Raw genomic sequence first — 12666 nt, 5'->3', positions numbered from 1 at the left:
ACATGTAGGGTGCGCCTTCACATGTAGGGGGCGCCTTCACATGTAGGGGGCGCCTTCACATGTAGGGTGCGCCTTCACATGTAGGGTGCGCCTTCACATGTAGGGTACGCCTTCACATGTAGGGGGCGCCTTCACATGTAGGGGGCGCCTTCACATGTAGGGTGCGCCTTCACATGTAGGGTGCGCCTTCACATGTAAGGTGCGCCTTCACATGTAGGGTGCGCCTTCACATGTAGGGGGCGCCTTCACATGTAGGGTGCGCCTTCACATGTAGGGTGCGCCTTCACATGTAGGGTGCGCCTTCACATGTAGGGTGCGCCTTCACATGTATGGGGCGCCTTCACATGTAGGGGGCGCCTTCACATGTAGGGTGCGCCTTCACATGTAGGGTGCGCCTTCACATGTAGGGTACGCCTTCACATGTAGGGTGCGCCTTCACATGTAGGGGGCGCCTTCACATGTAGGGTACGGATTCCCATGTAGGGTGCACCTTCACATGTAGGGTGCGCCTTCACATGTAGGGGGCGCCTTCACATGTAGGGGGCGCCTTCACATGTAGGGTGCGCCTTCACATGTAGGGTGCGCCTTCACATGTAGGGTACGCCTTCACATGTAGGGGGCGCCTTCACATGTAGGGGGCGCCTTCACATGTAGGGTGCGCCTTCACATGTAGGGTGCGCCTTCACATGTAAGGTGCGCCTTCACATGTAGGGTGCGCCTTCACATGTAGGGGGCGCCTTCACATGTAGGGTGCGCCTTCACATGTAGGGTGCGCCTTCACATGTAGGGTGCGTCTTCACATGTAGGGTGCACCTTCACATGTAGGGTACGCCTTCACATGTAGGGTGCGCCTTCACATGTAGGGGGCGCCTTCACATGTAGGGGGCGCCTTCACATGTAGGGTGCGCCTTCACATGTAGGGGGCGCCTGTGTGGCGCACCCTACATGTTCACCATATGTGGCGCCTCCAACACTAACCAACACAATCCGGCAATACACCCCGCCATCACACTCCAACAACCCTCCACCAACATACCCCGCCACCGTACCCCACCAACATATCCCGCCAACACACCCCACCAACATACCCCGCCACCGTACCCCACCAACATACCCCACCAACATATCCCGCCAACATACCCCACCAACATACCCCGCCACCGTACCCCACCAACATACCCCACCAACATATCCCGCCAACATACCCCACCAACATACCCCACGAACATACCCCACCAACATACCCCACCAACATACGCCACCAACATACCACCTACAACATACCCCACCAACATACCCCACCAACATACACCACCAACATACCACCTCCAACATACCCCACCAACATACCCCCACCAACATACCCCACCAACATACGCCACCAACATACGCCACCAACATACCCCACCAACATACCCCACCAACATACACCACCAACATACCACCTCCAACATACCCCACCAACATACCCCATCAACATACCCCCACCAACATACCCCACCAACATACGCCACCAACATACCCCACCAACATACCCCACCAACATACCCCCACCAACATACCCCACCAACATACGCCACCAACATACCCCACCAACATACCCCATCAACATACACCACCAACATACACCACCAACATACCCCCACCAACATATCCTCACCAACACACCCCACCAACACACCCCACCAACACACCCCACCAACACACCCCACCAACACACCCCACCAACATACACCACCAACACACCCCACCAACATACACCACCAACACACCCCACCAACACACCCCACCAACATACACCACCAACACACCCCACCAACATACACCACCAACACACCCCACCAACACACCCCACCAACACACCCCACCAACATACACCACCAACACACCCCACCAACACACCCCACCAACACACCCTCACCAACACACCCCACCAACACACCCCACCAACACACCCCACCAACACACCCCACCAACACACCCCACCAACACACCCCACCAACACACCCCACCAACACACCCCACCAACACACCCCACCAACACACCCCACCAACACACCCCACCAACACACCCCACCAACACACCCCACCAACATACACCACCAACACACCCCACCAACACACCCCACCAACACACCCCACCAACACACCCCACCAACATACACCACCAACACACCCCACCAACACACCCCACCAACACACCCCACCAACATACACCACCAACACACCCCACCAACACACCCCACCAACACACCCCACCAACACACCCCACCAACACACCCCACCAACATACACCACCAACACACTCCACCAACACACCCCACCAACACACCCCACCAACATACACCACCAACACACCCCACCAACACACCCCACCAACACACCCCACCAACACACCCCACCAACATACACCACCAACACACCCCACCAACACACCCCACCAACAAACCCCACCAACACACCCCACCAACACACCCCACCAACACACCCCACCAACATACCCCACCAACATACCCCACCAACACACTGGTACACAACCAGTAGGGACAGACGGCAGACTCCAGGGTAGTGAGGAGTGACTGGACGGGCACCTGACGCCCCCTCCAGGTTGTTGACCCTCCCACCTGTCCTTCTTGATGCCCCTCCCACCCCCACCCGCACCCCTCCCACCACCATCACCACCCACACCCCCTCCCACCCCCACCACCACCACCCACACCCCTCCCACCCCCACCACCACCACCCCTCCCACCCCCACCACCACCACCCACACCCCTCCCACCCCCACCACCACCACCCACACCCCCTCCCACCACCACCTACACCTACACCCAACAGGAGTAAGGTAAAGAAGACAGGTTCACCACCAGGGTGAGGCACCTACAGGCATGAGAGTGCCGGCAACATTCACGAAGCAGTTACACAAATATTTACGAACGTGTACATCTTTCCTCAATCTTTGACGGCTTTGATTTCATTTATTAATCAGTTTACATGAATGAAAACTTGCCAATCAACTGTTGTTATTGTTATGAACAGCCTCCTGGTGCTTCGGAGCTTATTAACTGTATAATAATTGTAAACACAGCCGCCAAAGATTGAGAAAACATGTACAGGTTCGTAAGAGCTTGCGTAACTGCTTGGTGAATCTGGCGGGTGATAGTGTAGCGAGGTCCTACACACGTCATCATGGTAACTTGGGCAGGTGGTATCCACTACCACATTTAAAATCTTACTATAAGGACTCCTTCACAGTAATCTTCACCACCCTGGAATATGTAGTCCCGGCTTGCCCCCCCCCCCCATCCTCTGATGAATGAAGCAGTGTTTTAAAAGACACGAATGACAGAGGCAAGATTATTGACACACTTGTGGAAACGCCTCCAGGGGAGCTAGGCCAGTAGGCTGAGAACGTGTCTCCTCCTACCAGATGCCGCTCGTGCTGAGCAACAGTGCACCTAGAACGCTATTGAGTCCTAGCAGTCATCAGTCCCAACAGTCAACAGTCCCAGCAGTCAACAGTCCCAGCAGTCAACAGTCCCAGCAGTCAACAGTCCCAGCAGTCAACAGTCCCAGCTAATGACACCCGCAACGGAGTGACACAACACGAATCTTGGAAGCGGCGACGTCACTCTTATTTGAAAGAATATTTTGTGGATTGTTTATTGTATTGTATGAGGATACTATACTGTATTCTCGTGTGTAAGATGAATGGCTGTATAAATCACAGCCACACCTGACACCCCCCCCCTCATCAGAGCCACACCTGACCCCAGCACCTCCCCCCCTCATCAGAGCCACACCTGACCCCAGCACCTCCCCCCACAGGTACCTCAACACACTACCCCACGCTCTGCTCCGTAAGTTCTTGGACCCCAGGAGCCCGCCGGTGCTGCCAGAGAGGCGCAGGCGGGAGGCTGCTGACACGGGAGAAGAGGTCTTCTGTGAGTGGAACATACAGGTCAGTTTGCCCTTATTTATTCACCTCCATTATTATTTTACTGGATTTCACTAAATACCTGTTGCCAAGTCATATATATATATATATATATATATATATATATATATATATATATATATATATATATATATATATATATATATATATATATATATATATATATATATATATGTCGTACCTAATAGCCAGAACGCACTTCTCATCCTACTATGCAAGGCCTGATTTGCCTAATAAGCCAAGTTTTCATGAATTAATTGTTTTTCGTCTACCTAACCTACCTAACCTACCTAACCTAACCTAACCTAACGTTTTCGGCTACCTAACCTAACCTAACCTATAAAGATAGGTTAGGTTAGGTTAGGTAGGGTTGGTTAGGTTAGGTAGGGTTGGTTAGGTTCGGTCATATATCTACGTTAATTTTACCTCCAATAAAAAAAAATTGACCTCATACTTAATGAAATGGGTAGCTTTATCATTTCATAAGAAAAAAAATAGAGAAAATATATTAATTCAGTAAAACTTGGCTTATTAGGCAAATCGGGCCCTGCATAGTAGGCTGAGAAGTGCGTTCTGGCTACTAGGTACGACATATATATATATATATATTGTGACGGTAACGCGTTGGTGTTCGGCTGTTTAAGGCTAGGGGTATGGCCTCGTCACATAGTTATAAAAAAAATAGAAAAACTGGAACTTCGTCTGTGGTAAGGTAAGGAGAAGACACACAAAACACAAGTAAATTTTAACAATGAAATTTTAATTACGTTAAATAAATCAAAACATGAAAAAATGGACAAACAAATTTGTATAATAAAATCAATCAATCAAAATAATAAGAATAATTAAATGACACAATGAAAAGTTACGTTAAGATAAAATAACAAGACGTGCAACACAAAATAAAGGGAAGGTGCTGGAATATTGGCTTAAAGCTACCACCTCTCTCAGTACACGCTAACGTCTAGCCGGGAGGAGTGGTAACCACGAAAGCACAGAACATTCTGAGGTCTGAGGTCGTGGCGACCCCAGACATCAAGTAGTACGGGGGGGCGAGTGCAGGTGCAGCCAGACCGGCGACCAATCAGCGGAGCCGGTAGCGATCAACAGGTAGTTTGGCGGTTTGAGTCTGAACAGGTGTCTCTGGCTGCAACGTTTTGCGCTCTGGCAAACCTTGCTGGTGTTGTTGTCGTTGTTGGACATTTCTTCCATAGTAGTATTATATAATTTCAACGACGTAATTATGGAGGGAAGAGCAGGCTCAATCTCTTGAAGGAGATTATCGTCACAATATATATATATATATATATATATATATATATATATATATATATATATATATATATATATATATATATTTATATATATATATATATATATATATATATATATATATATATATATATATATATATGTATATATATATATATATATATATATATATATATATATATATATATATATATATATATATATATATACATATCGTGGTATGTGAACACACGCGATATATGGTCATACCGAGCTACTTGTCCCTATATCCTAGCTCCTTGTCCTCATATCCCATCTCCTTGTCCCTATATCCCAGCTCCTTGTCCCCATATCCCATCTCCTTGTCCCCCCATATCCCATCTCCTTGTCCCCACATCCCATCTCCTTGTCCCCATATCCCAGCTCCTTGTCCCCATATTCCATCTCCTTGTCCCCATATTCCATCTCCTTGTCCCCATATTCCATCTCCTTGTCCCCATATCCCATCTCCTTGTATCCCATCCCAGTGTATGATAGCCCTGGTGGCTGAGCCCTCCTCTCCCCATTAACTCCCTCACTGGGTGTATGACACCTGCCGTCATACACCCTCCACACATACACATACATGATACTTGTATCACGCCAAGTGTATGAAACCCTCAGCAAGTATTAACTGCTGGCAATTGTTGTGAATTAATCAAATATCTGCCTGACCTGAGACTCGTCCCCTGGAGATATTTTATCATATATTTATCCTCCCTCATGACTGTGATTTCCTCATTGTCTCGGCCTCACTGTCTCAATATAACGCATTATATATATCACGTGTTTATGGTGTAGCCAAGTAGAGGGTAATGTATGGGCGAGTAATAATGTGTGATGGTGGCCCGCAGACGGAGCCGGGCCTCTACCTCCTGCTTACCTTCCATAACCTCACCGCCGCCTTCAGCGTCGACTGTCATGGCGCCTACATCGAGGTCGAGCGGGGCAACAACGGCTTTGACGCCCGGTGGTGTGGCAACCGTGTGGCCCAGGTGAGTCAGCGGTAGTGTGGCCCAGGTGGTGTGGCCCAGGTGAGTCAGCGGTAATGTGGCCCAGGTGAGTCAGCGGTAGTGTGGCCCAGGTGAGTCAGCGGTAGTGTGGCCCAGGTGAGTCAGCGGTAGTGTGGCCCAGGTGAGTCAGCGGTAGTGTGGCCAGGTGGTGTGGCCCAGGTGAGTCAGCGGTAGTGTGGCCAGGTGGTGTGGCCCAGGTGAGTCAGCGGTAGTGTGGCCAGGTGGTGTGGCCCAGGTGAGTCAGCGGTAGTGTGGCCAGGTGGTGTGGCAACCGTGTGGCCCTTATGTTTCCTTGTAATAATGTCGAGTCACTATGTTTTGTTATTAAACTAGCTAGCTGTACTACATTAAGTTAGACTAGGCTAGACTGGGTTTATGCTAGGTTAAGTTATGTTAAGGTAGTCAAGGTTAGGCCACTATGGAGTACAGATTTACTGCAGGCGATGAGTCACAATAACGTGGCTGAAGTATATTGACCAGACCACACACTAGAAGTTGAAGGGACGACGACGTTTCGGTCCGTCCTGGACCATTCTCAAGTCGACTTGAGAATGGTCCAGGACGGACCGAAACGTCGTCGTTCCTTCAACTTCTAGTGTGTGGTCTGGTCTACAGATTTACTCTTGGTACTCCACAATCCGGTTCAAAAAGGATCAATGTGGGATTTATTCAGACTCCCTCAAGGAAACACAAAGGATTGTAGAAGTAAAATAAATTCAGATCAGATTCAGATTCAGATGTTTATTCAGGTAAGGTATATACATACAAGTGATGTTACATTAATGGATTGATATATAGATAGAGCTAGTACATACAATGCCTAAAGCCACTATTACGCAATGCGTTTCGGGCAAGAAAAACATTAATATCTAGAACTTAATACTAATTGAGCATAAAGAATAAAAGATGTTGAGAACAAATAACAAATAAAGATAAAAAAAAAGGGGGAACATGACTGAAAAAGCAGCACAAATACAATAGGTTGACAAACAGTGTTGATTAAAAAAAAAGAAAAAAAAAACAAAATAACAGACATGGGTTGACAATAGAGGAGTGAGGTAGATTACAGGGAATTTATTAGGTAGTGTTTAGTTTTTATCTTAAACTGGTTGAGAGAGGTACAGTCTTTAACATGGTTGGGAAGGTCATTCCACATTCTGGGCCCCTTGATTTGCAGAGCATTTCTAGTTTGATTAAGACGTACTCTAGGAATATCAAAACTGTATTTATTTCTGGTGTGGTGCTCATGGGTTCTGTTACAACCTTCTATGAAGCTTTTAAGATCAGGATTGGCATTATAGTTTAGCGTTTTATATATGTATAATACACATGAGAGAATGTGCAGTGACTTAATATCTAACATATTAAGAGATTTGAGTAGGGGTACCGAGTGATGTCTGGGGCCAGAGTTGGATATTGTTCTAATAGCGGCTTTGTGTTGGGTAATTAGAGGACGTAAGTGATTTTGGGTAGTAGAACCCCAAGCACAAATACCATAGTTGAGATAAGGATAGATAAGGGAGTAATAGAGAGTCACCAGAGCAGGGCGTGGTACATAATATCTGATCTTAGAAAGAATGCCCACAGTTTTTGAAACTTTTTTTGATATATTTAGAATGTGTCCCTGGAAATTCAGCTTGTGGTCAATGAGAATGCCAAGGAATTTGCCATCTAATTTGTTACAAATTTGGGTATTGTTTATTTTGAGATTTATAAGACTAGAGGATTTATTGCCAAACAGAATATAGAAGGTTTTGTCAATGTTAAGGGTGAGTTTGTTGGCAGTTAGCCAAAGATGGACTTTATTTAGCTCAGTATTTACTGTGGCATTTAGAGCAAGAGGGTCAGGACTGGAGTAAATGAAGGTTGTGTCGTCAGCAAATAGAATTGGTTTGAGGTGTTGGGAGGCATTTGGAAGGTCATTAATGTAGATGAGAAAGAGGAGAGGGCCAAGTATGCTGCCCTGAGGAACACCAATGTTGATGGGTAGGGTGGGAGAAATTGTATTATTCACAGAAACATATTGGAGCCTGTCAGTAAGGTAGGACTCGAGGTATTGTAGGGAGTGTCCTCTGACTCCATAATGATGTAATTTAAGAAGAAGGTTTTGGTGGTTGACAGTATCAAAAGCTTTACGCAGGTCCACAAATAACCCAACAGGGAGCTCCTTTTTATCAAGAGCTGTATGAATCGAGTTAAGCATACTAATAAGTGCATCGTTAGTGCTTTTTTTGGGTCTGAAGCCATATTGGCAAGGGCTAAGTATATTGAGTTTGGCTAGATATGAGTAAAGCTGCTTGTATATAAGTTTTTCAAAAATTTTTGACAAGTTTGGCAGGATTGATATAGGTCTGTAGTTGTTAACATCTGTGGGGTCACCACATTTGTGGACAGGCGTTACTCTCGCTTTTTTTAGAATATCTGGAAAGGTTTGGAGTTCAAGTGACTTGTTGAAGAGCAAAGCAATAGCAGGGGCTAAAGATCTGGAGGCTTTTTTGTAAATTAAAGTTGGTATCTCCTCAAGGGCACCAGACTTGGTTTTAAGGGAAAGGATTATCTCATTGACGTCAGTGGAGTTAATAGGCTTTAGGTACAGAGACTGTGGATAGTTACCTGTAAGATAGTCCTTAATGTCAGTACTGGAAGATGGAATATCATTTGCAAGGGATGAACCAATGGAAGAGAAGAACCTATTGAACTCAATAGCAGAATCAGAGGCAGAAAGCTGACCATCGTTATTAGACAGGAGAGTCGGTTTGTTATTTAAAGATTTCTTTGATCCCAATATTTGTGAAATTGTGCTCCAAGTTTGTTTAATGTTGCTCTTTATTTGAGTAAATTTATCTTCGTAGTAATTAGTTTTGGCTCGTCTAATTATCTTAGTTAGCAATAATGAGTAATTCTTTGAGAATTCTTTGGAGACAATTCCTAACCTATACTTCTTCTCAAGGTCGTGTTTTTTGTTAATGGATTTCAGTATTCCCTTTGTAAGCCAAGGATTGTTAAGCCTTTTGCTTGTGACTTGTTTTGTAAGCCTAGGACAGTGGATGTTATAAAGGCTAAGAGTTGTTTGTAGAAAAGATTGCACTGCTAGGTTGATGTCCCCTATGTTACCTAATTCGGACTCCCAGTTGACATTATCAGCAGCAGTTATAAAATTGTTTATAGCAGTTTCATTGTGCAGCCTAAAGCTTAACTCCCTTGTTTCTAGAGGTGGTTTGCTAATGTTAGTTAAGAGAAATGTGGGGTAGTGGTCTGTAGTGCTATCGGTGATTATACCTGAAGTAAGCGGAGAGGTTATGTTGGTCCAGATGTGATCTAGAGTCGTGGCAGTGCTATCAGTGATTCTAGTAGGTCTAGTGATTAAGGGTATGAGGAGGCAGGAATTCATACAGTTGAGGAAGCTAACAGCAGTAGGGTGTTCTGGCTCGCAGAGGTCAATATTAAAGTCCCCTGCGATAATTAGGTGGTTTTTGTTCAGTCTGTTATCAAGTATTAGATTTCTAAGGTTTGAGTTGAATACAGACACATCAGTGTTGGGAATTCTATAGACTGCACCCACAGACAGGACAGACTCGGCACCCTTGACTCTGAAGCTGGCGAAGATATACTCCCCATAGCAGTCTCTAGTTCTAATTTCTTTTAAGCATGTTAGTTCTTGGTGGTAGTAAAGAGCAGTGCCACCACCTCTCTGAAGTTGACGACAGTTGTGAATTGCTGAGTAGTTAGGCATGTTAAAGAGTTGAGTAGTATCCTCTTTCAACCATGTTTCAGTAAGTATAATAAAAGAGAATTTGTTGCCAATAGTTTCAATCAAGGCACTAACATCATCGAAGTGTTTACCTAGGGATCTAACGTTCAAATTGATTACAGAGATATTGTGATTATGAGTTAATACATTGTTTACATCATGTGCTGCAAAATATCTGCAATTTAGATCATTAAAGTGATTATTGTCATAGATAGTGGATAAGAGGTTAAGTTCTGGGTCTATACTTGACTGCATAAAAGAAGCTGATTGTAGAATCAGAAATAAGTAGAAGAAAGCTATAAAATAGGGAAAAATATATACACAATACTGTACAAAACAAACACAAAAGGGGCTTACAGGGGTACAATGGAGTAAGGGAGTATGGCTAGGCTAGGCAACCTAGGCAATTAATGAGATTAAGGAAAAAACATGTAAACATGGACTATACAAAACACAAGATATGGAAATACAAAACAAAAAATATAAGCAAGACTAAGCAATACAAAAAAAAACAAATTGAGCAAAAATGAGGTAGATTGCTTACGAGTACTCACAGGTACACTGTAAGTAACAATTTGCAATTTGAGATGCAGGCAAAGCCAGGGGTACAATGGAGTAAGGGAGCATGGCAAGGCTAGGCAACCTAGGTAATAAATGAAATCAAAGAAAAGTTGAATAATAAACATAGGCAAATTTATGCTAATGATTAATAACTATAGATAGTTCAGTAATGACTGTATAATTAAAAAGACCTGCAGAACTACTTAATAACTCAATTAAATAATTTCGGTAAATGACTAGGTAAGAGTAAGTTAAAAATTAAGTCAGAAAATGAACCAAGGAGACTTAGGATACCTAGCCCCACTAGTTGACAGGGGGTTAATTAAGTTAATTCATTGGGAGTGATAAGGTGAGACAAACCACATTGGGAGAGGAAAGTGTTGAGGTTTTCTTCTCTAGTAATAGTAAACATTTTGCCCTCTGCGGTTTTTCTCACCTTTATCAGACCATCTCTAACGAAGCACTGATGAATAGCATCTGGGTTTTGTTGCCGGATTTGACGCAGGCGGTAGAGGATTTGCTGTCTGTTCCTGGTCAAGCACTCGTTGATGTATAATCCCTTCCGTAGGGATGCAGCTGTCCGGACTAGATTGGATTTCGTGAACTGGGAAGACAGCTTCAGGCGAATTTTCCGTTGATTTAGACCTGATGGATTCTTTTTGCCTACTCTGTAGGCAGCAATAACGTCAGTTTTGTTTAGATTGAGCTGCAATTTGTTTTTTAAGAGATCCTGAGCTATTTCGAAACAATTTTCACCATCATGTTCCACAGGTATATCTTGGGACGACACGATAACAGAGTCTAGCAGCTTTTGCTGGTCTTGTTCCTCCTGGGAGACGGAACGTTGAGCTGAAAATGTACTGATACATGCAGTCATTTTGCTGAGAGCTTCCTCCTGCTTTTTTAAGGCTTCATCAGTTTTCCGAAGGTTGTTTACCTCATGGAGATCATTCAAATCATGCTGTAGTTGGTCTTGGCTAGCCTTGTAGTTTCTAATATCCTCGCGGAGGAGGGTTATTTCTTGTTGTTGTTGATGGAGATTAGCGCGGTTCGCTAGATTCTCGTTGAGAAGACTCAAGATGATAGAATTTTGTGACTCGAGGACTAGGCACAACTTTTTGAATTAGGCTTAGGCTACTATAACTAAAAAAAAGAAGTTATATGGCTTCTAGTTGCTTGGAGTCTTGTGTAGTGGTTAGTGTTCCTGGACTCCATGGTGGAAACTACTCCCATGGTGGAAACTACTCCCTAGTTAACCTTAATTCCTTTGAGGAAGCCCCCAACAAGTAATGATGGTGCCTATATTTACCTCCCAGATGGATAATTCATCAAATATCAAATTGTAAGATTAAATCTTAATTATAATGGAGCCTACATTGATATCGGTAGTGTTTACATTTTGGCCCTTGTCTTTTAGATCTGGTGTCTTGTCACATATTAATATTCTGTAATTAAACAATGACAAGAATAGTTACTTTATTCTTTATTGATGTGAATTTATTTATTTATTGCAAATAAATTGCAATATATAAGCTATATTTTTAAACAATTGCAGAGATCACTTTTAAATGTTAGTTAACCTAGCTAGTTATGTTTAATAACTTAGTGAGTAACTTACTGGTTTGAGCCCATGTTATAACCGCTCCAACAATATAATGGTGTCAGTGGCACTAAGATATTGGATCTAAATCTTAATTAATACCACAAACCTCCATTTTCTATTGGTGTCATTCGCGGGTACAGAGCTCTCAGTCTATTGTATCTTGTTAAAACTTAGCCGCAGTTCTTGGGCAACGTTGTGTATTAATGGCCAAGAGGTGTGGTGAGCCCTGTGGGCGGGTGTGGCGCCTGGTGTGGCCCTCACTACCTGGGGCCACACCATTCACGAAGCAGTTACGCAAGTACTTACGAACGTGTACATCTTTCTTCAAACTTTGACGGCTTTGGTTACATTTATTAAACAGTTTACAAGCATGAAAACTTTCCAAACAACTGTTGTTATTGTTATAAACAGCCTCCTGGTGCTTCGGAGCTCATTAACTGTTTAATAATTGTAAACTAAGCCGACAGATTCAGAAAAGATGGACAGGTTC

The 12666-nt window shown here is 44.3% G+C and overlaps 1 protein-coding gene across 2 annotated transcripts in view; it reads left to right on the top strand.

The window, feature by feature from the left end:
* The window catches only part of LOC123764047 (serine-rich adhesin for platelets), an 86060-nt gene that overhangs the window by 66781 nt on the left and 6613 nt on the right, over positions 1-12666 (top strand). For both annotated transcript variants that reach the window (XR_011229428.1, XM_045751533.2), the window contains exons 5-6: positions 3829-3961; positions 6103-6243. Coding sequence is in view for 1 of the 2 variants with exons in the window: in XM_045751533.2 (XP_045607489.1) it covers positions 3829-3961; positions 6103-6243 (274 nt within the window). In the remaining variant the exon portion in view is untranslated. The remainder of the gene's footprint in view (positions 1-3828; positions 3962-6102; positions 6244-12666) is intronic.

Source organism: Procambarus clarkii, chromosome 23 (genome assembly GCF_040958095.1).
Source record: "Procambarus clarkii isolate CNS0578487 chromosome 23, FALCON_Pclarkii_2.0, whole genome shotgun sequence".
Classification (NCBI taxonomy): Eukaryota; Metazoa; Arthropoda; class Malacostraca; order Decapoda; family Cambaridae; genus Procambarus; species Procambarus clarkii.
The sequence above is the reverse complement of the archived record's forward strand: the minus strand, read 5'-3'. Positions and strand labels throughout refer to the sequence as shown.